Below are 27,207 nucleotides of genomic sequence, written 5' to 3'. Positions count from 1 at the left end.
TTCCACTCAGCCATGGACTCTTTGTTAACACTTACTTCAGGGCTTTTCTTAGACAGTACCCTCTGTAATTATTGGGACAGTGAAGCATTTTTTATTATTTTGTCTCTATACTCAAAGTTTGGATTTGAAATCAGACAATGGCAATGTGTTAAAGTGCAGACTGTCAGCTTTAATTTGAGGGTATTTTCATTCATATAGGGTGACAGTTAAATTACTGCACTTCTTGTATGTAGTCCTCCCATTTTAGGGTACCAAAAGTGTGTATTAAAGTAGTAAGTATATGTTCCCATATTCATACCACGCAATGACCTCATCAAGCTTGTGACTACAAATTTGTTGGATGCATTTGCTGTTTGTTTTGGTTGTGTTTCAGATTATTTTGTGCCCAATAGAAATGAATGGTAAATAATGTGTTGTCACCTTTATAGTAAATAACAATAGAATATGTTTCTAAACTCTTCTACATTAATGTGGATGCTACTACGATTACAGATATTACTGAATGAATCGTGAATAATGATGAGTGATACATTATTTGACACAACACATTATTTACCATTAATTTCTATTGGGCACAAAATAATCTGAAACACAACAAAAACAAACAGCAAAAGCAAATGTAATGACACGCTTGATGTAGTCATTGCATGCTAGGAATATGGGACCAAATACTTCACTTTTTACTATTTTAATACACATACAAATTAATACTTTTAGGGTTCCTAAAATGGGGTGACTATTTACAAGTGCTGTAATTTCTAAACGGTTCACTTGATATGGATTAAAGCTGACAGTCTGCACTTTAACCCCATAGCCAAAATAAGAAAATATGCTTCACTGTCCCATTAAATACGGAAGGCACTGTATCTTGGACTGGACATTAAATTACCAGAGCTCCATCCAGCCCTCATAAAAGTGCTGAAACCAAATGAACATACAGTATATTACCTCCTGACTGAGAAGCATAGAAGGAAATACAACAACTGTATGAGTTTCACAGGTATCAGTTTGCGTTTGCTGCCGCCGTTGGTGATAGGGGCCTCTTGCTTTTCAACTGTCACCAGACGGAGCACAAACACTGGGTTCAGGTAGTCATTACATTCTCCACTGCATACTACCTGCGTTTAAAACTGTCAGCAGCAGGGGGCTACACCTTGAGGCCAAAGTGTGCTTCTGGAAACCTGTGGAAATATGCACTGGATTGCAGGTGTCGTCTTGTAAATGTTTGGTTTCTGGTGTTTCTGCTGGTTGAAGAGAGTTTAGACCATCTCCACTAGGGAAAGGACTACTGAGGATAAATTAGATTTACTGCTCACTGAAACCATCTCTTTTCTCAAAAAGGTTATAAAACCAGATTTGAGTAAAACAGCTCTGTAGTTTTATCTTAGTTTTCATGTGTTGGGCCAAGTTCTCTCACATACATTAAACCTAGTCCTGGACTACAATACATGTTCAATGGAGAATCTCTACTGGGGACCTCCTCCAAGTTTAAAAGAACTCAGCTGCGTTTTAAACAAGACTGTGGGAACAACTATGAAGTAAAAGGAAGAAATAAAATAAATCAAGATTAAACTCATTTGTTGATTTGTCTTTTATTCTCATTTTACAACACAAAGACAGAAATAGCATCAGAATATATAAAGCACAGTCACAGACAGAAAAATGAAACATATGACATCATAAGAACAGCCCTTAGCCATGTTATATTGGCCATATACCACACCTCCTCGGGCCTTACAACTTAATTATACCAGTCCCATTTAAATATGGCTTCAATATACTTTGCTAACGCTTCATGTAAAGATGACATTGTTTTCTGTAGATGTGCTGGTCTATCATCATGTAAGTAAAAAAATTAAACACTTTTCTGTCCCAGACTGCTGCTTTATCACGTGTATATTGTGGATGGTAGTATTTCGTGAAAGTGTCCTTGAATGGAGACGAACTAAAGTGCTCAACATGCTAATTTCAGACTTTAGGAAAATGACACCCTAGCACATCGATAAAAAATGACCAACAATCCAGCAACATCTTTACTTTTGTAACGGTCGTCTTGTGGTGAACCATGACCAACAAAACAAAGGATTAACACAATAACTAGAGTCAGAACGTGACAACTTTCATGAGTCAAGGCCTTTGAACAAGGATAATAAACAATAAACAAATAGGTTTAGAAACCATAAATGGAGTTTTGGACAATTCCCCTTTATGTACTGATGTTCTAGGACAGAGAACATCTATTCAAAATAGTATCAGGCAGATATCACATCACAGGAGAGTGATGACTCCCATGCCCAAGCACACAGCCGCAGATGTTCTGTGTGGGAGTCTAACCTCTTGCACCACGCTCACTCTGAATTATCTCTGGTTCACACTGCTGCTCATATCACCGCAGTCTATTTAAACATATATTTACATTTCAGGTATTAAGTTACAATGTTCATTAGTTATAGTAAACTGGGTGCTTTGATCCCTGAATACTGATTAGCTGAAAGCCGTGGAAAATCAGACCATATACCCCAGGTATGACCCAAAAATATTTTTACTGCTCTGACTATGTTGGTAACCAGTTTATAATAGCAATAAGGCACCTCAGGGGTTCGTGGCATATGGCCAATATATCACGGCTAAGTGCTGTATCCAAGGACCCAGCATTGCGTCGTACATAAGAACAACCCTTAGACGTGGTATATTGGCCATATACCACACCTCCTCGGGCCTTATTGCTTAATTATACCAGTCCCATTCAAATAGGGCTCAAGATTCTCACTGTACAACACATCTGTACAGGTGCTTTATCTCTTCCTCATGCTTCTTATTCAAGTCATTGATTTCCTCAGTCAGTTTTGTTTTATCATGACCATATAGAGCAATCAAAAGATCATACTCCTCTTTGTGCTTTTGTATTAGTTTCTCCTTCTCTTCTTCAAATCTCTGGATGTCATTTTCATATTTCTCTTTAAAGTTATTAATCTCCTCTGCATGTCTTCTGGCCTCTTGTTCATATTTATCCATCATTTCTTTTGTTTCCCTTTCATGCTCTGCCCTCATTTCCTTCCATTTATTCTCTTCTTGTTCTTTCCTGACTTTATCTTCCTTCTCCTTCCTCATGTTTTCTTCTTCACGTTCTTGTTGAAATGTTTCCTCCAGTTTTCTTAGTCTTAGTCTCTCCTCCACTCCTCGATTTACATCCTCTTTAAATCTTCTTTCCTGTTCCTCTCCACGTTCTTTCTCCCACTGCTCTTGTTGCATTGTCATTTTGTCTGTCAACTCTCTCCTCTTTTCTTCAAAGTCTTTTTCAATTTTTTCTCTTTCTTTCTGCTCTATTTCTCTCCTCTGCTCTTCTGATTGCTTCATCTTTATTCTATCTTGTTCCCTCTCTCTTTCAAACTGCTCTCTCAATATCCTCTGTTTTTTCTCTTGTTCTACAAGAGTGTCTGCCTCCTTCTGTCTCCTCAGCCTTTCTTCTTCCTGTTGTCTGTCTCTTTCTTTCTTCAACTGTTCCTCCCATTCCTCTTTTTCTCTACGCATGACCTCTTGGAGTTCTGTTTGACCTTTCTCTGCTTCCTTTATTTTTCTTTGCCACTCTTGTCTTTCTTTCTCGTCCTTCTTTCTCCTCTCATCCTCTTCTTTCTCTCTCCTTTTAATTTCTTCCTCCTGTTCCCTTTTTAGTTTATCAAACTTCCTTTCTTGATTTTGAAGTTGTTCTTCTTTGTCTTTCTCTTCTTTTCTCAGTTTTTCCATCCTCATTTTATATTCTTCTTCCTTTTCTCTTTGGAGGTTTTTCAACTTTATTTCCTGAGTTTGTATCTCTTTTTCCATCTTCTCTTTTTCTGTGTCCCATATTTCTTTTTTCAACTTTTCATCTTTTTTCCTTTTTTTGTCCTCCAACTCTCTTTCTTCCTTCTCTGCTTTCTCCTTGTCTTCATGCTCTTTTCTAATAGCTTCCTCTCTCTCTCTCAACAGTTTTTCTCTCAGCTGTCTTTCCTCCTGAACTTTCAATCTCTCCTCTTCCAACTTTGACTTCATCTTTTCCATGTCTGTTTCATGGCTAACTTTCAGTTTCTCCATGTCAGCTTTTATCTCCATCTCTCTCTCCTTCAGTATTGCTTCCTGTTTTTGTTTAATGGCTGCCTCTGCCTCCTGGAACATCTCATTGGTGTAGAAACTGCCCTTGTTCATGGACACCATTTTGTTAATCTTCTTAAGAAGCTCAGTGACCTGTGTGCGGTTATTGTTGTTGTTGTTGTTGAAGACATGGAATCTGTCTCCACAATCTCGGATCAGTTTTTTCAGTTTGTCATGCTTGCTTTTCCCAATGTAATCTTGAATTGATTTATTTTTCAAGTCATCTCCTCTAGTAAACAGAACTAAGCAGAACATTCCTGCCCGTGGACCAAAGGTTGTCTCTATGAGGTCCAAAGTGTCCAGCTCCTCTTGAGTGATTCTCCCGATACTCAACACTATGATAAACACATGGGGTCCAGGAGCTGACAGGGAAACACATTTCACTATCTCTTGCTGAACATCTTTATTAGACAATGTTGTGTCAAAAAGACCAGGGGTGTCCACCACAGCAACTGTTCTTCCATCAACTTTGCCGACTGCCTTCTTGCAAACTGTTGTCACAGAATCAGGGCTGGATTCAGACTCAAATTCATCTCTGCCCAGGATAGTGTTTGCGGAGGCGCTCTTCCCATTTCCAGTTTTCCCAATCAGCACCACCCTTATGCACTCTGTGCTGGAACACTCCATTTCAGCACCTACAAATTAAACAAATTATAATAAATTAATGTTAATTACAGCATGAACTGATATTGAAATCAACACTGAAGGTTCATACTGTAAAGTCATTGCTTTCCCAATCAACCCCTAATATTTGTTCCTCCCTGTGTTCAACAAACTCACCTTGTGACATGTTCCTGATTCTCTCCTCTAAATCCTTGATTCTTCTGTTCTTTTCCTCCAGTTCTGATTGGTGTTTAGCCTCCATGTACATGTACAGAGTGTAGCAGGTTCTGTTCTGATCCATCATTTTGACTATTTCTGCTACAAGTTCTGTCGTCTGCTTGGCGTTCTCAATCTTCAAAGCATCAAAGATTTTATATCGCCCTCCGCATATCTTGATCAGTTGCTTTGTGTCTGCATTTTGTTCCACAAAGTCAACTGCAGTTTTATCAACTGGAATGTAATCCTGTCTAAACAGGACCATGTTAAAGGCATTGACTCGTGAGCTGAGAATCTTCTGGATGGTCTCCAACTCTCCTTTGTCTTCATCAGTGAGTGGACCCAAAGGTACGACCAGGAGGAAAGCATGGACTCCAGAGTCACAGAGAGAGACACAGTGGAAAGTCTCACGCATCACTTCCTCCTGAGTGAGATGTGTTCCATACAGAGCAGGAAGCTCGATAAGGGTGACTGGCAACCCACACACCTCTCCTTCTCTCTTCACACACACTGAGGAGGAGCTGGACTTTGGACTGGACTCTGTCTGACCCAGTATGACATTGGCTATAGAAGTCTTCCCAGCTCCTCTTCTGCCACATAGAACCATGTTCAGTCTCTGAGCCTTTGGTGTCATGGTATCATGTGTTGTCTCTTCATTGTAGGTGAGGTATCTCCATTCATTCTCCTCTACCATCTTTTCTATCTTTTCGGTTAACTCTTTGTGGTCACTTCCTTGTTTGTACATTTCATGATGCCTTCCTCCACATTCTTCGATCATTGGACTCAAATGAGGATTTCCTGCAACTCCCTCGTGAGTAATGATCACCATTGAGTGCTTGATGGCCTCTTTACCAAATATACTCAGGATCAACTTGAATGTGGTTCTGTTCTTCTCCGTGAACTCCTCAGGCTTCAACACCAGCAGGACCCCATGAGGCCCAGGAGCAGAGAGGGACTTACAATTCTCCATCTCCTCCATCAGGGACTCCACAGTCAGACGTGGAGCAAAGAAGTCTGGAGTCTTTACAACAGTAACAGACTTGCCATTCACCTCCCCACTGGCTGAATCACATGGCTGTTTATAGTTGAAGAAATGAGCAGGCCTAAAAGCCTCTTTCCGTAGGATCATGTTACCAACAGTACTCTTCTTGTCGTCGCTCTTCCCCAGAAGCAGAATCCTGAGTGAAGACACTGTAAAACACATGTACAAATTCATTAATATAAGGATATGCATATAAAACATAATGTAGTTGATCTGTTTACCAAATGTTCACACTGGAGGATTGTCCCTGTTGTGAATTAACAAAGCTTTACTCCCAATGCTTGTTTTCAAAATGCTTGACAGTAGTAGTCAATAATATTGTGTGAGTTCAGTTCCAGCATTTTATTTTGCACAGTGATCCCTCACATTGTACGCCAAAGCACCATTGTTAATGGCCATCATAGAGCCCCACAGTGGAGGTGTCATAATACCCATAAAACCTAGAGATCATACAGGGAAATGGTTCCTATCGTTTTTCCACCATTCATTTTTCCAATAGGGGATTTTAGAATCACTTAAAATAAGGGCTGTGTTTCATGTAGGCTTAGGTAAGAATCTCTGGATTAACTATCTAATGTTATCTACATGTAGTAATGAATAAATTGGCAACATTTCTTTAAAAATTGACAATTCTGTGAACTGTCTTGTGCAAGTTTTAAATTGACCTGTTAGCAAAGTTGTAAGCTATGACGTTCAGGAGCTTGTAGGGATTTGTAGTTTTGCATGATGTCTACATTGATGCTAATTAGCATTTTCGAATCTGAGAGTAAATAGAGCCAAATATATTGACAAAGGGGGGGGGGGGGGTCTATACAGCACATCTCTGCACTAAGCAGCACCTCAAAAATAATCTCTAAATGTTGATCCGTATTTGTCTTTGTATCCACCAGAGGGCGCAATGACCTCAAATTGATAGATACTGTTGGTTTATGAGCTGTGAACTCATACCACATTCTAATGGGTAAAAGTATTAAAACAAAACAATGACGAGCATGATACTATAAAGTACAGTAGGACCTCAGAGATACAAACACATTGGGAATGGAGGTCGACAGAATATTGAAATGGACTTAAGTGAATAATAAAACGTATATATATATTTCTTTGGGTCACGTCTACCTACACAGCTTTTGTACCATATTTGCCCATCAGGATAGACATTTTGAAAACAGAAACAACAATAATGAAAATGTGTCCTAATGACAAATCCTTCTGAGCCGTAGCCCTCCCTCTTAAATAACAAATAGTTGCATTATGGTGTATAATAACTACTGAATTTTACCCACATTTTTCATGTCTACCTGATGGCTTCCGTCTTTCTTGCTTAAGTGATACCAGTCCTGAAAAAAGGTTGACACTATTAATTTCAGTGACTTCCTCTTTGCAGTCAATTTAAACCAGTCATAATGAAACCGAAGTTAATTGTCAGTTGTATTCAATGTTCATCTCACAATAAGTTTTGTACTCTCTGTATACTTACCAATTTCTCTAATTTTCTCCCATTTGTCCAATTGTGCTGATTCACCTTGTTCCGAAACATCCTTTCCAAGTTGTTCCTCAGAGGAAGATTTGAGACTTCCATCAGTTTTACTCCTGTGGATTTCCTCTTTCCCTTGTACCATGACCCTTGTAGTATCTTCAAATACATCACAGGTGAGATGGTCTCCTCCATTCTCCTTTACAATCTTGTCAACATCTGCCATAAGTTGAGTGTGGTCACTGAGGTGCTGCCTCCCTCTACAGGCTCTGACCATCTGATTCAGAGGGTGATCCTCATCCATGTGTCCCCTCTTGTCTTCATGAGTTGTCAGTACCATTGAGTAGTCAAAGGACTGGTCACTGAGGGTGTCTAGGATTGTCTTGATTCTGTCTCCCTCTTCTTGTGTGAACTCCTCAGGCTGCAGCACCAACAGGAACAGATGAGGTCCCGGGTCAGACAGAGTGACACAGCAACGCAGTTCCTCTGAGAGTTTGTCATGTGAGATGTGAGGGTCTAACAGGTCTGGAGTATTGATTACAGCTATGTGTCTTCCCTCCACATGACCCCTGGCTCTCTCACAGTGGTTTTGTACACAGTTAAGGTCAAATGCCTCTCTTTCCAGGATGAAGTTCCCAACAGCACTCTTCTCAGAGCCATTCTTGCCGAGCAGCACAATCCTTAGCTCTGTAGGACTTTCAGACACTGTAACATAAACACCACCACAACCTTATTTAAAATGTCTGCTGGAAAACATTGTTGAAAATGTTGACATTAACAATATATAAAAATCTGTTTGATATTTTATTGATCACTCACACTTTGGGGGCAATATTTCCACACTTTTGCATCTCTGGGCCTCTGGAATCGAGACTGAAAACATATCCAATTAACAAGCATCAGTATTTTGTAAAGATGTTGATTGTTGCTTGAATTGAATGTGTGTAATGCATGGCAGTATTAACTGAGCGATTTAAAGACTACCTGAAATCATTTTTTGTAAAGCAAATCGGAACAATTATAACCACAAATAGGTGCCAAGTGGCAAAAAAAGTCTGTGGTTCTTGTGGAACACGCTCCTGCTACTTTTCTTCTGAAAATTGTTTTTGTTGAGTAGCTATGTAGGTTATCGTTAAGCTAATTTAATGTCATATCAATGTTATTGTGAACAATTGATCAAATAATAATTTAGCTAACTATATGCATCAGCTTCTTGAGTATACGTAATGTATAATATACTTAACTTTTAATGTTTCTCAAACACTAATATATCAAGTCCAGCATAAAAAAATGGCTAAAATGCAACTTAATTGTATCAAATTTAGAACTGTTAATTACATTAGATCTACTTAATCTTTCTGATTAGTTATTTTCATTGATAGTGTTTTAGTGTTTAACATGGCTTTGTGTACAGTGTCATGATGAACGGATATCCCTTGACAATTTTATCCACTTCAGGAATTGTTGAGCAAAGTGCTCATTCCACTAGCATTAGTAAGATCACAAACCATTGTATCTTGAAGAATTTGCCTCTGTCAAGCGTGGTACACATGATCTTACTAATGGTGAGAATGGGTGGTCTCATCATTGACTGTCAATTAATCTTGATGGGTTGTACAGTCGTCTCAAATAAAACTGTGAAGGACCTCTGCGTTACTCTGGACACTGATCTCTCTTTTGACGAACATGTCAAGAATATTTCAAAGGCAGCTTTTTTCTATCTTCGTAACTGCAAAAATCATTTGTCCAAAGAATTATGCGGAAAAGCTAATCCATACTTTTGTCACTTCTAGATTAGACTGCTGCAATTCTCTACTTTCCGTCTACACGGATAAAGCAGTAAATAAACTTCATAGACATTTGATTGATTGACTGTGCGGCTTGTAAGCAAAACAGTCTAAGCTTTTCATGAAGCGGTCATAACAGTCTGTAGCTTAAACCGTTCAGAGTTTAGAGACGTTTTCATGAGAATAATCATTTTCTGCCTGGGTCTGTTCGAAGCGGAATAACGTGGGGAATGGGAAAATACGCCCACAGGCAGAGAAGACCAGGGCAATTCGGGACTGGCCTCGACCCCGAACTAAGCGGGACGTTCAGGCCTTCTTAAGGATAACGGGATATTATTGCCGTTTTATCCCTGGATATGCAACCATTGCCAACCCCCTCACAAACCTCATCAAGAAAAACTTGCCAAACCAGGTAGAGTGGAAAGACGAGACAGAAGATGCCTTTCAATTGCTAAAAGATGGCCTGTGTTCTGATCCCGTCCTACAGGCTCCGGACTTCTCACAAGAGTTCATTGTGCAGGTAGACGCCTCGGATACGGGGCTCGGGGCCGTACTAGCTCAGGGTGAAGGCGAAGCAGAGAGGCCGATTCTCTTCATAAGTAGGAAGCTCAGCGATCGGGAACAGAGATATGCTACCGTAGAGAAATAGGCCCTAGCCATTAAGTGGGCCCTCGATTATCTCCGGTACTACCTACTGGGTCGGAGGTTTGCATTAGTTACTGACCATGCTCCCCTCATGTGGATGGCTGGTAAGAGAAACAATAACAACAGAATAGCCAGATGGTTTCTTGCTTTACAACCGTTCTCTTCCCATGTCATCCACAGGGCCGGATCGAGGAACGGGAATGCAGACGCGCTGTCCCGATGCGACCAAGATGGTGCGTCTGGCGCCCGACCCTCCGGTCCTGAGGGGGGAGGTATGTGGAAGGACCACCAGAGGGCAGGCTGGGCTCACGGATAGTAGCCCAACAAGGCATGTGAGACAAGGTAACCAGAGGCAATTAAGCACAGCTGACGGTACTAATGACATATTCTCTTTCCCCTATAAGAGAGAGGAGGGAACCAGCAGGAAGGGGGAAGAAACTATCTCTGTAGAATAGCTACCAAGAAGATCCATTAAGACGGTGACAAATCTGTGATTGTTTTTATAGTTTAAAGATAATCGTCTTGTGTTCCTGTGTCATCTAAAGAAGAAGATGTATGTTGTTCCTTGGGAGATTCTCACTGACTGTGTTGGAGTGTTTGCATTGTCAGAAATCTCTCAATAGAGAACTGTGTTCAATCTAGAAAACCTACTCCTGACTCGTTTATTCCACCTTTCCTCTTTAGAGTGACACCAAATTACTTGGTCCGCTCACAATAGCAATTAAACACTGAAATGGTAGATGTGCAGAAGATGAATGTGCAAGTAGAGATACTGGGGTGCAAAAGGAGCAAGATAAATAAATAAATACAGTATGGGAATGAGGTAGATAGATGGGCTGTTTACAGATGGGCTATGTGCAGTGATATGTGAGCTGCTCTGACAGCTGGTGCTTAAAACCTCTTGGCGCACCGATCCCTTTAGCGGGATCATTTTCTTCAACATCCGGTGAATTGCAGAGCGCCAAATTCAAATTAAATTATAAAAAATATTTAATTTTCATGAAATCACAAGTGCAATATACCAAAACACAGCTTAGTGTTAATCCACCTGGCATGTCATATTTCAAAAAAGCTTTACGGTGAAAAGCAAACCATGCGATTATGTGAGGACAGCTCTAGGCAGACAAAACATTACAAACAGCTAGCAGCAAAGTAGATTGGTCACGAAAGTCAGAAAAGCAATAAAATGAATTGCTTACCTTTGATGATCTTCGTATGTTTGCACTCACGAGACTCCCAGTTAGATTATTTTTATATCCAAAAACCTCCATTTGGTTGGCGCGTTTTGTTTAGTAATCCACAGGCTCGTGCAGGTCACGACGGGCAGACGAAAATTCCAAATAGTATCCGTAAAGTTCGTAGAAACATGTCAAACGTTTTTATATAATCAATCCTCAGGTTGTTTTTACAATAAATAATCGATAATATTTCAACCGGATGGTAAACTTTTCAATACAAGAGAGAAAGAAAAGGTCCCGCTCCAGTGGCGCGCGCATGAACAAATCTAAGGACATCTGGCTATCTACTGACGCGATGTGATCATTCTTGCTCATTTTTCAGAATAAAAGCCTGAAACTATGTCTAAAGACTGTTCACACCCTGTGGAAGCCATAGGGAAAGAAATCTGGTGGATATCCCTTTAAATGGAGGATAGGCTTGCAATGGAACAGAGTAGTTTCAGAAAAACAGCACTTCCTGGTTGGATTTTCCTCAGGTTTTCACCTGCAATATCAGTTCTGTTATACTCACAGACAATATCTTGACAGTTTTGGAAACTTGAGTGTTTTCTATCCTAATCTGCCAATTATATTCATATTCTAGCTTCTGGGCCTGAGAAATAGGCAGTTTACTTTGGGAACATTTTTTATCCAAACATCAAAATACCGCCCCCTAGCTTTAAGAGGTTTTAAAGCTAGTGAGGGAGATATGAGTCTCCAGCTTCAGTGATTGTTCCAGTCATTGGCAGCAGAGAACTGGAAGGAAAGGCGACCAAAGGAGGAATTGGGGCTATGCGAGGCAATGGATTAGTGGCAAGCGGATGAGAAGAAGACATCCTGCATCACAACTGATAATGGGCTAACATAGTTGCTGCATTTCGGCAGCTGGAATGGCCATAGTTAAACTGTTTTGGACATCATCTCAATGTTGCCATCAACAATTCTCTACAGCGGGAAAAGGCCAACACAGACAGAGCATTTGGTGTCTGTCGAACCATCAATGGCGCGTTCTCCAAAGATTGGCTGAGAAGAACAGAACTTCGTAAAATCTAAGAGGAGCTCGGACTCGCTTAACACTCCCTGATTAAGGTAGGCCTATAATTATATAATGAATAATACTACTACAAAAAGCCTTATAATAATAGTAGCCTGATAATAACATAAAAAATAACATGTCTAATATAGGCCAGCGCAGCGGTCTAAGGCACTGCATCTCAGTGCTTGAGGCGTCACTACAGACACCCTGGTTCGATTCCAGCCAGCTGTGATTGTGAATCCCATAGGGCGGTACACAATTGGCCCAGCGTTGTCCGTCATTGTAAATAAGAATCTGTTCTTAACTGACTTGCCTAGTTAAATAAAGGTTAATTTAAATAAAATAATGTATAATAACAATGTAGGCCTAATAACATAGCTTAGGCCTATAACAATAATAGGCTAATTATGATCATTGTCCCATAGCCCAATTGTTCTCATGCTAATTGCTAAACAAAGGTTTGTATTTTTTCTAGAAATCAGGATTTTCCGACTCGTTGAGGGTCAAAGCAGAAGATGGCAGCGAGGACACTGGAACAGGCTCAAGCCATCAGAAGGGTGTTCGCCAACGACAGTAGCCGTCTCCCTCTGCCAAACTTGCAATGGCAGGACATAAGTGTCCTAGAGGCTGTGAACAAGGGGCTGAAGCCTTTGGTGGACTTCACCGAAGAAGACTAGGCCTATGTGCTCATAATGTGACAAAACACAATCTACAGCAATAGTAAGGAAAATCGCGCTGACAGTTAGGGCTGCCTTGCTTCTTTACTTTGCAGTAAAAGTTTTTTGATGTGTTATTTCTTACATTATTAGCCCAGAAAATGTATTGTGTAATTACATTCACTCGGGAAGAACTTTTGGATATCAGAGCGGCGGTAACTCACCAGCATTATGAGCGGAATACGACTTTCCAGAATCGGAACCTTTGTTCGTACCCCCCAGGGCAATTGAACTGATTCCTGAGTCTGATTCAAAACACAGCCGGTGGAGGAGAGGTACTCAGGAGGCGTGCACACCACCCACCTCTTCCGAGTATATTACTCGCTAATGTTCAGTCTGTGGATAATAAAGTTGACGAGCTCAGGGTGAGGATTTCCTTCCAGAGAGACATAAAGGATTGTAACATACCCTGTTTCACGGAAACATGGTTCTCTCGGGATATAGTTGGTTCTCACTTCATTGCACAGACATTAATACATCTCTCCGGGATCAAGAAGGGCGGGGGTGTATGTTTCAAGATTAACTATTCATGGTGTGATTGTGATATCATACAGGAACTCAAGTCCTTTTGTTCAACCGACATAGAATACCTAACAATCAAATGCCGACTGTATTACCTCCCAAGAGAATTGTCTTCGGTTATAGTCACAGCCGTGTATATTGTGTCACGAAGTCGGCTCCTCTCCTTGTTCGGGCGGCGTTCGGCGGTCGACGTCACCGGCTTTCTAGCCATCGCCGCTCCATTTTTCATTTATCCATTTGTTTTATCTTGTTCCCTGCACACCTGGTTTTCATTCCCCAATCACACTACATGTATTTATTCCTCTGTTCCCCCTCATGTCTTTGTGTGAGATTGTTTACGTGTCATGTTTCTGGTGTGCGTTTATTCCGTGTTTTATTTCAAGAGGTATGTTTATTTGCTTGTACATATTATTGTGACTTTTTGCGTGTGTTGCACTTTGGTATATTGGCTGGAGGTTTTCGACGCAGTGGCGTCCGTCAGTTGGTTTCTCCTGCCTAAATAAAGTGTGCGCTTGTTCACAACTCTGCTCTCCTGCACCTCCCAGTACGAACACCATTGACATATTGCCGATACCACGACGGCCCTCAAAGAACTTCAATGGACTTTATGCAAATTGTACACCACATAGGCAGCATTTATTGTAGTGGAGATTTTAACAACGCAAATGAGAAAAATGCTGGCAAAGTTCTATCAACACATTGACTGTAGTACTCGCGCTGCTAAAACACTTGACCACTTGCTACTCCAACTTCCAGGATGCCTACAAGGCCCTCCCCTGACCCTCCCTTCGGCAAATCAAATCACGACTCCATTTTACTCCTCCCTTTCTTTCTATAGGCAGAAAATCAAGCAGGAAGAACCCGTGCTGTGGACTACTTCAACGCTGGTCTGACCAATCGGAATCCATGCTTCAAGATTGTTTTGATCATGCGGACTGGGATATGTTCCGGGTAGCCTCCGAGAATAACATTGATGAATACACTAATATGGTGACTGAGTTTATCAGGAAGTGTATAGGCAATGTTGTACCCACTGTGACTATTAACTTCTTATGGCTGCAAGCCCGATGTCGGTACACTTATGACAACAGCCAGCTCAAGTGAAGGGCGCGAAATTCAAAATATATTTTTTAGAAATATTTAACTTTCACATATTAACAAGTCCAATACAGCAAATGAAAGATAAACATCTTGTGAATCCAGCCAACATGTCCGATTTTTAAAATGTTTTACAGCGAAAACACCACGTATATTTATGTTAGCTCACCACCAAATACAAAAAAGCACAGACATTTTTCACAGCACAGGTAGCTTGCACAAAACCAACCTAACTAACCAAGAACCAACCAAACTAACCAAGAAACAACTTCATCAGATGACAGTCTTATAACATGTTATACAATAAATCTATGTTTTGTTCGAAAAATGTGCATATTTGAGGTATAAATCAGTTTTACATTGCAGCTACCATCACAGCTACCGTCACAAATAGCACCGAAGCAGCCAGAGTAATTACAGACACCAACGTGAAATACCTAAATACTCATCATAAAACATTTCTGAAAAATACATGGTGTACAGCAAATGAAAGACAAACATCTTGTGAATCCAGCCAATATTTCCGATTTTTTAAGTGTTTTACAGCGAAAACACAATATAGCGTTATATTAGCTTACTACAATAGCCAACCACACAACAGCATTGATTCAAGGCAAACGGTAGCGATAGCGACAAAACCAGCAAAATATATTAATTATTTCACTAACCTTCATAAACTTCATCAGATGACAGTCCTATAACATCATATTACACAATACATATATGGTTTGTTCGAAAGTGTGCATATTTAGAGCTGAAATCCGTGGTTATACATTGTGCTAACGTAGCATCTTTTTCCCAGAATCTCCGGATATATTTATGACTCACTTATTCTGACCAAATAACTATTCATAAACTTTACTAAAAAAATACATGTTTTATAGGAAATGATAGATACACTAGTTCTTAATGCAATCGCCGTGTTAGAATTCTAAAAATAACTTCAGTACGACATGCAGCTTACGTTATAGCGAGAGAGCGCACAAAATCTGGGCGCAAACTAATAGTAAACATGTTCGACAGATATATGAAATAACATAAATGGGTCCTACTTTTGATGATCTTCCATCAGAATGTTGTACAAGGGGTCCTTTGTCCAGAACAATCATTGTTTGGTTTTAGAATGGCCTTTTTCCCTCTTGAATTAGCAAGCTAACTAGCCAAGTGGCGCGAAGCTCTCCTTCGTGAACAAACGCAACACGTCTAACCTCCCGAAAAAATTTCAATAATCTGATAAAACGATATTGAAAAAACATACTTTACGATGATAGTCACATTTATCAAATAAAATCAAAGCCGGAGATAGTAGCCGTCTATAACGATAGCTTTTCAGAAGGCAATCCACGGTTCCTTCTCGCGCCTTCCTGAAGACAGGAAATTGGTGTCACGTCATGCCAAGAGCTCTTATTCGACAGATCAAGCTATACACTCCATTTCTTCTCTCACTGCCTATTGACATCTAGTGGAAGGCGTATGAAGTGCATGTATACTAATACATATCAAGCAAATTAATAGGGATGCCCTGGAACAGAGCATCGATTTTCCACTTCCTGTCAGGAAGTTTGCTGCAAAATGAGTTCCGTTTTACTCACAGATATAATTCAAACGGTTTTAGAAACTAGAGTGTTTTCTATCCAATAGTAATAATAATATGCATATTGTACGAGCAAGAATTGAGTACGAGGCCATTTGAAATGGGCACCTTTCATCCAAGCTACTCAATACTGCCCCTGCAGCCCTAAAAAGTAAAAACCTTCCCTAAATAGAAACCGTGGATAGATGGCAGCATTTGTGCAAAACTGAAAGTGCAAATCATCGCATTTAACAATGAAAAAGTGTCTGGGAATATGGCCGAATACAAACAGTGTAGTTATTCCGTCCGTAAGGCAATCAAAAAAGGCAAAACGTCAGTATAGAGACAAAGTGGAGTCGCAATTCAGCGTCTCAGACACGAGACGTATGTTTATTTTAATTTTATTTCACCTTTATTTAACTAGGTAGGCCAGTTGAGAACACGTTCTCATTTACAACTGCGACCTGGCCAAGATAAAGCAAAGCAGTGTGAAAAAAACAACACAGAGTTACACATGAACAAACGTACAGTCAATAACACAATAACACAGTATGTGCCAGGGTCTACAGACAATCAAAGGGAAAACCAGCCACGTCGCGGACACCGACGTCTTGCTTCCGGACAAGCTAAACATCTTCCACGCCCGCTTTGAGGATAACACAGTGCCACCGACGTGCCCCGCTACCAAGGAATGTAGGCTCTCCTTCTCCGTGGCCGACGTGAGTAAGACATTTAAGCGTGTTAACCCTCGCAAGGCTGCCGGCCCAGACAGCATCTATAGCCGCGTCCGCATGCGCAGACCAGCTGGCTGGAGTGTTTACGGACATATTCAATCTCTCCCTATCCCAGTCTGCTGTCCCCACATGCTTCAAGATGTCCACCATTGTTCCTGTACCCAAGAAAGAAAAGGTAACTGAACTAAATGACTATCGCCTCGTAGCACTCACTTCTGTCATCTTGAAGTGCTTTGAGAGACTAGTCAAGGATCATGTCACCCTAGACCCACTTCAATTTGCTTACCGCCCCAATAGATCCACAGACGATGCAATCGCCACCGCACTGCACACTGCCCTATCCCATCTGGACAAGAGGAATACCTATGTAAGAATGCTGTTAATTGACTATAGTTCAGCATTCAACACCATAGCTCGAGGCCCTGGGTCTGAACCCCGCCCTCTGCACCTGGGTCGTGGACTTCCTGATGGGCTGCCTCCAGGTGGTGAAGGTAGGAAACAACTCCTCCACTTCACTGATCCTCAACACTGGGGCCCCACAAGGATGCGCGCTCAGCCTCCTCCTGTACTCCCTGTTCACCCATGACTGCGTGGCCACACATGCCTCCAACTCAATCAAGTTTGCAGACGACACAACATCAAGGACAACAACCACCCTTGCGACTGCCTGCTCACCCCGCTATCAGCCAGAATGCGAGGTCAGTACAGAAACTGAGCGTAGCCCTATCCAAAAATCTAGCAGTGGCTTCTGATTTTCACAGAACCGCTTGTTGCAATTTCGATGAGGCACTCTTGTTCAGATATTGGTAAGTGGTAAGCGTAATTGCGCACCCAGCTCACTCAGGTGCTTCGCTATATCACATTTGACATTGTCTGTAAGCTTGAGTTAATTTGCACACAAAAAAAATCATACAATGATGGAAATACCTGTGTGTTGTCCTTGTTAATGCAGACAGAAGACTTCTTAATCATAGCCTCAATTTTGTCCCGCACATTGAATATAGTTGCGGAGTCCCTGTGATTCAGATCATTCAGGCGAGAAAAAACATCCCCCCGAGTCGTGTGAGAAACTCGTCATCATGCAAGCGGTCAGACAAGTGAAAATGATGGTCAGTAAAGAAAACTTTATTCTCGTCTCTCAATTAAAAAACACGTGTCAATCCTTTGCCCCTTAATAACCAGCGCACTTCTGTATGTTGTAAAAGCGTTACATGGTCGCTGCCCATATCATTGCATAATGCAGAAAATACACGAGAGTTCAGGAGCCTTGCTTTAACAAAGTTAACCATTTTCACTGTAGTGTCCAAAACGTCTTTCAGGCTGTCATGCATTCCCTTGGCAGCAAGAGCCTCTCGGTGGATGCTGCAGTGTACTCAAGTGGAGTCGGGATCAACTGCTTGCACGCGCGTTTCCACTCCACTATGTCTCCCTGTCATGGCTGTTGCGCCATCAGTACAGATACCAACACATCTTGACCACCAGTCCATTTGATGTCACAAAGCTGTCCAGTACTTTAAAAATATCCTCTCATGTTGTCCTGGTTTACAGAAGAGGATGTCTTCCTTAATTGACCCCCCATAAACGTAACAGACATATACCGGGAGCTGTGCCGGGCCCGCCACGTCTGTTGACTCATCCAGCTGTGACACATATAATTCACTGGCTTGTATGCGAAGCAGTAATTGTTTCAAAACATCTACTGCCATGTCACTGATGCATCGTCAAACAGTGTTGTTTGATGAAGGCATTGTCTGTATATTTTGGGGGGCTTTTTCCCCCAGCATTGTCCCCAGCCATATCCGTGGCAGCAGGACGAATTAAGTCCTCCACAATAGTATGGGGCTTGCCTGTCCTAGCCACTTGGTAGCTCACCATATAAGGCGCTTCTAGCCCCTTCTTAATAATAGTATCTGTTACTTTTATACGGCTTACTACTCGAAAGTCGTGTTTATTCTCGCTCAAAAAACTCCCATGGCTTATTTTTCAAATGGTCATGTTTCATTTCTAAATGTCTGCGCAAGAGTGAAGGTTTCCCGCGTTAGTGACGATTAATGTGATTGGATGTTAATTATTTGACTTGGCTACCTGTATTTGACATTGTTTTGTTATTTCTCTCAACACTAGATGGTTTCATTTTATTTTTGGCAGTGAAACGAGCCTACTCAGGCAAGAAAAAAAAATTCTCACCCAAATGTATAACCCTGTTGGAAAATATAAATGTACTGTTTGAAAATGTGAAAAAAATATATATATATATTATATATTTTTTAATGTGAATCACATTTTTATTTGGTGTACCTCTGACGGCATTGCGCATACCCTGTACACAGTTTGTGTACAGGTGTGAATTGTTAGATATTACTGCACTGTTGGACCTAGAAACACAAGCATTTTGCTAAACATGTGTAGGTCATAAATATCATTTGATTTCATTTTGATTTAAGTCAATGAAGCAATTAGCGGTCTCAGCTATATTGTTATTGAAATAATGTAGGCCTTATTACCTTTTTAAACAATTAAAACATATGTAAAATGACTTGAAAAGCCTATGGGAAAAGTGTACAAATGTGTATTCACATCAGTAGGCTAAGTGACTGAATTGCATCAGAAAAGTATTGGTAAGTTCAGGAAAACATCAGAGAAACTCAGGCCTAATGTGTGTGTGTGTAGAGAGAAGATCTGCATTGCTTTCAATTGCTTGCCTAATGATCATGAGTATTTACCTCAACTTAGCTAACAATTCCCATTCTAATTGTAACCAAATATCCAAATGGAGATTCAGTGAAAACAAAAATCTGACATTGATTTATTTATCAAGATGAGTTCCCATGCTTGTCTCAAAGCAGCGCAATGACGCTGTCCCAATAAAAACGCTGCTTTAATTATCAGTTGGCCACACATGGCAATTCCTTTACATCTATTATAAATCAAATCAAATCAAATTTTATTAGTCACATACACATGGTTAGCAGATGTTAATGCGAGTGTAGCGAAATGCTTGTGCTTCTAGTTCCGACAATGCAGTAATAACCAACAGTAATCTAACCTAACAATTCCACAACTACTACCTTACACACACACACAAGTGTAAAGGGATAAAGAATATGTACATAAAGATATATGAATGAGTGGTGGTACAGAACGGCATGGCAGATGCAGTAGATGGTATAGAGTACGGTATATACGTATGAGATGAGTACTGTAGGGTATGTAAACATAAAGTGGCATAGTTTAAAGTGGCTAGTGGTACATGTATTGCATAAAGATGGCAAGATGCAGTAGATGATATAGAGTACAGTATATACATATGAGATGGGTAATGTAGGGTATGTAAACATTGTATTAAGTGGCATTGCTTAAAGTGGCTAGTGGTACATTTTTACATAATTTCCATCAATTCCCATTTTTAAAGTGGCTGGAGTTGAGTCAGTATGTTGGCAGCGGCCGCTAAATGTTAGTGGTGGCTGTTTAACAGTCTGATGGCCTTGAGATAGAAGCTGTTTTTCAGTCTCTCGGTCCCTGCTTTGATGCACCTGTACTGACCTCGCCTTCTGGATGATAGCGGGGTGAACAGGCAGTGGCTTGGGTGGTTGTTGTCCTTGATGATCTTTATGGCCTTCCTGTGACATCGGGTGGTGTAGGTGTCCTGGAGGGCAGGTAGTTTGCCCCTGGTGATGCGTTCTGCAGACCTCACTACCCTCTGGAGAGCCTTACGGTTGTGGGCGGAGCAGTTGCCGTACCAGGCGGTGATACAGCCCGACAGGATGCTCTCGATTGTGCATCTGTAGAAGTTTGTGAGTGCTTTTGGTGACAAGCCGAATTTCTTCAGCCTCCTGAGGTTGAAGAGGCGCTGCTGCGCCTTCTTCACAACGCTGTCTGTGTGGGTGGACCAATTCAGTTTGTCCGTGATGTGTACACCGAGGAACTTAAAACTTTCCACCTTCTCCACTACTGACCCGTCGATGTGGATAGGGGGGTGCTCCCTCTGCTGTTTCCTGAAGTCCACAATCATCTCCTTTGTTTTGTTGACGTTGAGTGTGAGGTTATTTTCCTGACACCACACTCCGAGGGCCCTCACCTCCTCCCTGTAGGCCGTCTCGTCGTTGTTGGTAATCAAGCCTACCACTGTAGTGTCATCCGCAAACTTGATGATTGAGTTGGAGGCGTGCATGGCCACGCAGTCGTGGGTGAACAGGGAGTACAGGAGAGGGCTCAGAACGCACCCTTGTGGGGCCCCAGTGTTGAGGATCAGCGGGGTGGAGATGTTGTTACCTACCCTCACCACCTGGGGGCGGCCCGTCAGGAAGTCCAGGACCCAGTTGCACAGGGCGGGGTCGAGACCCAGGGTCTCGAGCTTGATGACGAGTTTGGAGGGTACTATGGTGTTAAATGCTGAGCTGTAATCGATGAACAGCATTCTCACATGGGTATTCCTCTTGTCCAGATGGGTTAGGGCAGTGTGCAGTGTGGTTGCGATTGCGTCGTCTGTGGACCTATTCGGTCGGTAAGCAAATTGGAGTGGGTCTAGGGTGTCCGGTAGGGTGGAGGTGATATGGTCCTTGACTAGTCTCTCAAAGCACTTCATGATGACGGAAGTGAGTGCTACGGGGCGGTAGTCGTTTAGCTCAGTTACCTTAGCTTTCTTGGGAACAGGAACAATGGTGGCCCTCTTGAAGCATGTGGGAACAGCAGACTGGGATAAGGATTGATTGAATATGTCCGTAAACACACCAGCCAGCTGGTCTGCGCATGCTCTGAGGACGCGGCTGGGAATGCCGTCTGGGCCTGCAGCCTTGCGAGGGTTAACACGTTTAAATGTTTTACTCACCTCGGCTGCAGTGAAGGAGAGCCCGCAGGTTTTTGTAGGGGGCCGTGTCAGTGGCACTGTATTGTCCTCAAAGCGGGCAAAAAAGTTGTTTAGCCTGTCTGGGAGCAAGACATCCTGGTCCGCGACGGGGCTGGTTTTCTTTTTGTAATCCGTGATTGACTGTAGACCCTGCCACATACCTCTTGTGTCTGAGCTGTTGAATTGCGACTCGATTTTGTCTCTGTACTGAGACTTAGCCTGTTTGATTGCCTTGCGGAGAGAATAGCTACACTGTTTGTATTCGGTCATGCTTCCGGTCACCTTGCCCTGGTTAAAAGCAGTGGTTCGCGCTTTCAGTTTCACGCGAATGCTGCCGTCAATCCACGGTTTCTGGTTTGGGAATGTTTTTATCGTTGCTGTGGGTACGACATCGTCAATGCACTTCCTAATGAACTCGCTCACCGAATCAGCATATTCGTCAATATTGTTGTTGGACGCGATGCGGAACATATTCCAATCCGCGTGATCGAAGCAGTCTTGAAGCGTGGATTCAGATTGGTCGGACCAGCGTTGAACAGACCTGAGCGCGGGAGCTTGTTGTTTGAGTTTCTGTTTGTAGGCTGGAATCAACAAAATGGAGTTATAACCAGTGGTGAAGTGGTATTTTTTTGTTGGTTGTTCTACCAGAGCACCATTTTTATTATTATTATTACGAAGCCTCATTTCTGAATGATAGGGCCTACCTTATAATAAATTAGGCCATCATCACTGTCAATCGTGAACGATTATTATTCGTGTTTTACAGCTGAAACGTTCCTGCTGCATGCATGCCAACCATTTGATCCCAATCAGAGTCATGGAAATATGCATTTCAATATTCTTGAATGATGTAAGTAACGGTGGCTAACCAGCCTAACTAGTCCAAGTTTAGAGCAGATGGAGTTAAACACAGCCATTGCATGAGAAAAAATAAATAAACATTTCAGCACAATCATCCTAAATTGTTATAAGAAATGACATGGTGTTTTTGGTATAACAGTAGCCTGACATTATCCTGCTGTTATATTCGGTTTGTTATGTAGATTACTATTTAATCATTAAGTGATCTGCGAGACATAGCACCATTCTATGACGTAGCATTAGCAGCACTACACCCCTGATTACAACGGCCAAATCTTTTCAGTCTCCTGATGGGGAATAGGTTTTGTTGTGCCCTCTTCACGACTGTCTTGGTGTGCTTGGACCATGTTAGTTTGTTAGTGATGTGAACACCAAGGAACTTGAAGCTCTCAACCTGCTCCACCACAGCCCCGTCGATGAGAATGGGGGCGCGCTCGGTCCTCCTTTTCCTGTAGTCCACAATCATCTCCTTAGTTTGATCATGTTGAGGGAGAGGTTGTTGTTCTGGCACCAAATGGCCAGGTCTCTGACCTTCTCCCTTACCACTGTTGTGTCATCAACAAACTTAATGATGGTGTTGGATGCGTGCCTGGCCGTGCAGTCATGAGTGAACAGGGAGTACAGGAGGGGACTGAGCACGCACCCGAGTGGCCCCCGTGTTGAGGATCAGCGTGGCGGATGTTTTATTACCTACCCTTACCACCTGGGGGCGGCGCGTCAGGAAGTCCAGGATCCAGTTGCAGAGGGAGGTGTTTAGTCCCAGGGTCCTTAGCTTAGTGATGAGCTTTGAGGGCACTATGGTGTTTATCGCTGAGCTGTAGTCAATGAATAGCATTCTCACATAGGTGTTCCTTTTGTCCAGGTGTGAAAGGGCAGTGTGGAGTGAAATAGAGATTGCATCATCTGTGGATCTGTTGGGGCGGTATGGAAATTGTAGTGGGTCTAGGGTTTCTGGGATAATGGTGTTGATGTGAGCCATGACCATTCTTTCAAAGCACTTCATGGCTACAGATGTGAGTGCTACGGGTCGGTAATCATTTAGTTACCTTAGTGTTCTTGGGTACAGGGACTATGGTGGTCTGCTTGAAACTCGTTGGTATTACAGACTGACAGGGAGAGGTTGAAAATGTGAAGACACTTGCCATTTGGTCAGCGCATGTCCTGGTAATCTGTCTGGCCCTGCGGCCTTGTGAATGTTGACCTGTTTAAAGGTCTTGCTCACATCGGCTGCGGAGAGCGTGATCACACAGTCGCCCGGAACAGCTCTCATGCATGTTTCAGTGTTACTAGCCTCGACGCGAGCATAGAAGGTAGCTTGTCTGGTAGGCTGGTGTCACTGGGCAGCTCTCAGCTCTATTTCCCTTTGTAGTCTGTAATAGTTAGCAAGCCCTGCCACATCCGACGAGCGTCGGAGCCGGTGTAGTAAAATTCGATCTTAGTCCTATATTGGCATTTTGCCTGTTTGATGGTTCATCTGAGGGCATAGCGGGATTTCTTATAAGCTTCCGGGTTAGAGTCCGGTTCCTTGAAAGCAGCAGCTCTACCCTTTAGCTCAGTGCAGATGTTGCCTGTAATCCATGGCTTCTGGTTGGGGTATGTACGTACAGTCACTGTGAGGACAACGTCATATCCGGCCACTAGGATCGCCACCTGTGGATGAGCGTTTTCCTGTTTGCTTATGGCGGTATACAGCTCATTGAGTGCGGTCTCAGTGCCAGCATCGGTCTGTGGTGGTAAGAAGACAGATACGAAAAATACAGATAAACTCTAGGTAGATTGAGTATCTCATGATAATCTGTAGACCACACAACCTTGAGACCTCCTTAGATATCATGCACCAGTTGTTGTTTACAAATATACATAGACCGCCACCCCTTGTCTTACCAGAGGCTGCTATTCTATCGTGCCGATACAGTGCATAAACTACCAGCTGTATGTTATTCATGTCGTCGTTCAGCAACTACTCTGTGAAACATAAGATATTACCGTTTTTAATATCCCGTTAGTAGGATATACGTGCTTTTAGTTCATCCAAGTTATTATCCAGCGATTGTACGTTGGCTAATAGTGCAGATTAGCCACTCGTCGGCAGATCCTCACAAGGCACCCCAGTCTCCTTCCGCAAAATATTTTCCATCTCTTTTTGTCCTGCGAAGGACGGGGATGTGGGCCTGTTCGGGGGTCTGGAGTAAATCCCTCTCGTCCGACTCATTAAAGAGAAATTCTTCGTCCAGTTCAAGGTGAATTCAATTGCTGTTCTGATTTCCAAAAGCTCTTTTCGGGCATAAGAGACAGTTGCAGCAACATTATGTACAAAATAAGTTACAAACAACGCAAAAAAACAAGCAAATTAGCACAGTTGGTTACCTTCTCTGGGATATGTGGGACGGTAGCGTCCCCACTTGGCCAAAAGCCCCCAAAAATGTAGCGTGCCAAATTCAAATATATTGCTATAAAAATCTATCTTTCATGAAATCACACATGAAAGACACCAAATTAAAGCTACACATGTTGTGAATCCAGCCAACATGTCTGATTTCATAAAGGATTTACGGGGAAAGCACACCAAACAATTATGTTAGCTCAGTACATAGCCACATAAAAACACTGCCATTTTCCCAGCAAAAGATAGTAGTCACAAAAAGCAGAAATAGAGATAAAATGAATCACTAACCTTTGATGATCTTCATCAGATGAACATAGGACATCATGTTACACAATACATGTATGTTTTGTTCAATAATGTGCATATGTATATCCACAAATCTCGGTTTACATTGGCGCCATGTTCAGAAATGCCTCAAATATCCGGAGAAATTGCAGAGAGCCACGCCAAATAACAGAAATACTCATCATAAATTTTGATGAAAGACACATATTTTAATTAAATAGAATTGAAGATACACTTGTTCTTAATGCAACCGCTGTGTCAGATTTAAAAACAAATTTACGTAAAAAGCACACCATGCAATAATCTGAGACGGCGCTCAAAAATAACAAAATTTATCCGCCATGTTGGAGTCAACAGAAATACGAAATTACATCAAATATTCCCTTACCTTTGATAATCTTCTTCAGAAGGCACTCCTAGGAATCCTAGTTCCACAATAAATCTGTTTTGTTCGATAATGTCCATTACTTATGTCTAAGTAGCTACTTTTGCTAGCATGTTTAGTGCACATGTCCAAACGCTCGCGCAGATGCAGGCGAACTTGGACGAAAACTTCAAAAAGTTATATAACAGGTCGAATAAACTGGTCAAACTAAGTAGAAAATCAATCTTCAGGATGTTGTTATCATAACCATCCAATAACGTTCCAACCGGAGAATTCCTTTGTGTCTCTAGAAGTTATGGAAAGCAAGACGATATCGTTTGGAACGCGCGTGACCAGGAACTGGCATTCTGCCAGACCACTGACTGAAACACCTCCCATCCGGCTCAACATCACACTAGAGGCTTCATTCCACGTTCTACAGACTGTTCACATCTAGTGGAAGGCGTAGGAAGTGCAAACAGATCCATATCTTACAGGGAATTGAAAAGGCAATGAGTTGAACATCGACCAGCCTCAGAATTCTCACTTCCTGTTTGGAATATTTCTCAGGTTTTTGCCTGCCATATGAGTTCTGTTATACTCACAGGCATCATTCAAACAGTTTTAGAAACTTCAGAGTGTTTTATATCCAAAGTAATAATAATATGCATATATTAGCACCTGGGACAGAGTAGGAGGCAGTTCACTATGGGCACGCAATTAATCCAAAAGTGAAAATGCTGCTCCCTATCACAAAGAAGTTAAAAGCCCATAAAACGGCTGCCATCTTCTCCGGCGCTGTTCATCTTCTCTGGAGAGAGAAGCAAACAGTCACACTCAGTGTGCAACAGCGGGCCAGCGCAGAGCTCACATCCTACCCACAGTAAGATGTAATAGGAGATGTTCACCCACTGGCATGGTGGAGAGGGAATGAGGGTCACTTTCCACTTTTGGCCAACGTTGGCCGCAAATACCTCTGCATTTGTACAGTCTTCCGTCTGAACGTGTTTTCAGTAGGCAATATTGTTACCCCACTCTGAAAAATAGCCTGAATGGTTCTTCATTGCACTTTTTATTTGTTGAATTTTCAAAGCCTGGATCCACAGATGCGTCTTATTCTAAATAAATGTAGCTTAGGCCTAGGCTAAAATATTTTGTTAATTGGGCCTTAAAAAACGTATTTGCACAGTAATTTATTTGGTTAATTTCGTATTTATTTTCTTTACCTATTTTATTTTGTAATTTGTAGCCTATCCAAATGTGATATACTTCACCAGAGCCTGCATGTTCTGAAGGCAGGTCCTGTCCCCCTGTGTGACAGGTCTCTGTATGACTATGTTCCACCACTCTCTCACGTCCAACGGCTTCAGAAGCAGAAACGCCACCAGCATCCACAGATCCCTCTGAAATGGAAAAAAAAATAAACACAGTGTTCATGGAAGGGGATGCAAATAGCCTGGCTAACCTATATTAATCATGGCATCGTGATAACAGGTGCTGACGTAGTCTCAAATCAAATTTTATTTGTCACATACACATGGTTAGCAGATGTTAATGCGAGTGTAGCGAAATGCTTGTGCTTCTAGTTCCGACAATGCAGTAATAACCAACAAGTAATCTAACCTAACAATTCCACAACTACTACCTTAATACACACAAGTGTAAAGGGAT

General features: G+C 41.9%; 1 protein-coding gene across 1 annotated transcript; it reads right to left on the bottom strand.

Moving 5' to 3' along the window:
• Positions 1-1,573: 1,573 nt before the first annotated feature.
• On the bottom strand, positions 1,574-27,207 carry LOC139560262 (uncharacterized). Its single transcript, XM_071376878.1, has 6 exons — positions 26,811-27,207; positions 8,286-8,339; positions 7,470-8,171; positions 7,276-7,329; positions 4,909-6,138; positions 1,574-4,763 (listed from the first exon to the last, which is right to left on the bottom strand). Exons 1-6 carry the CDS (start codon positions 26,971-26,973, stop codon positions 2,767-2,769), a joined length of 4,200 nt encoding a protein of 1,399 aa, XP_071232979.1. The 5' UTR covers positions 26,974-27,207; the 3' UTR covers positions 1,574-2,766.

Source organism: Salvelinus alpinus, chromosome 30 (genome assembly GCF_045679555.1).
Source record: "Salvelinus alpinus chromosome 30, SLU_Salpinus.1, whole genome shotgun sequence".
In the NCBI taxonomy this organism is placed as follows: domain Eukaryota; kingdom Metazoa; phylum Chordata; class Actinopteri; order Salmoniformes; family Salmonidae; genus Salvelinus; species Salvelinus alpinus.
Note: the sequence above shows the minus strand (reverse complement) of the source record. Positions and strands in the feature narration are given on the sequence as shown.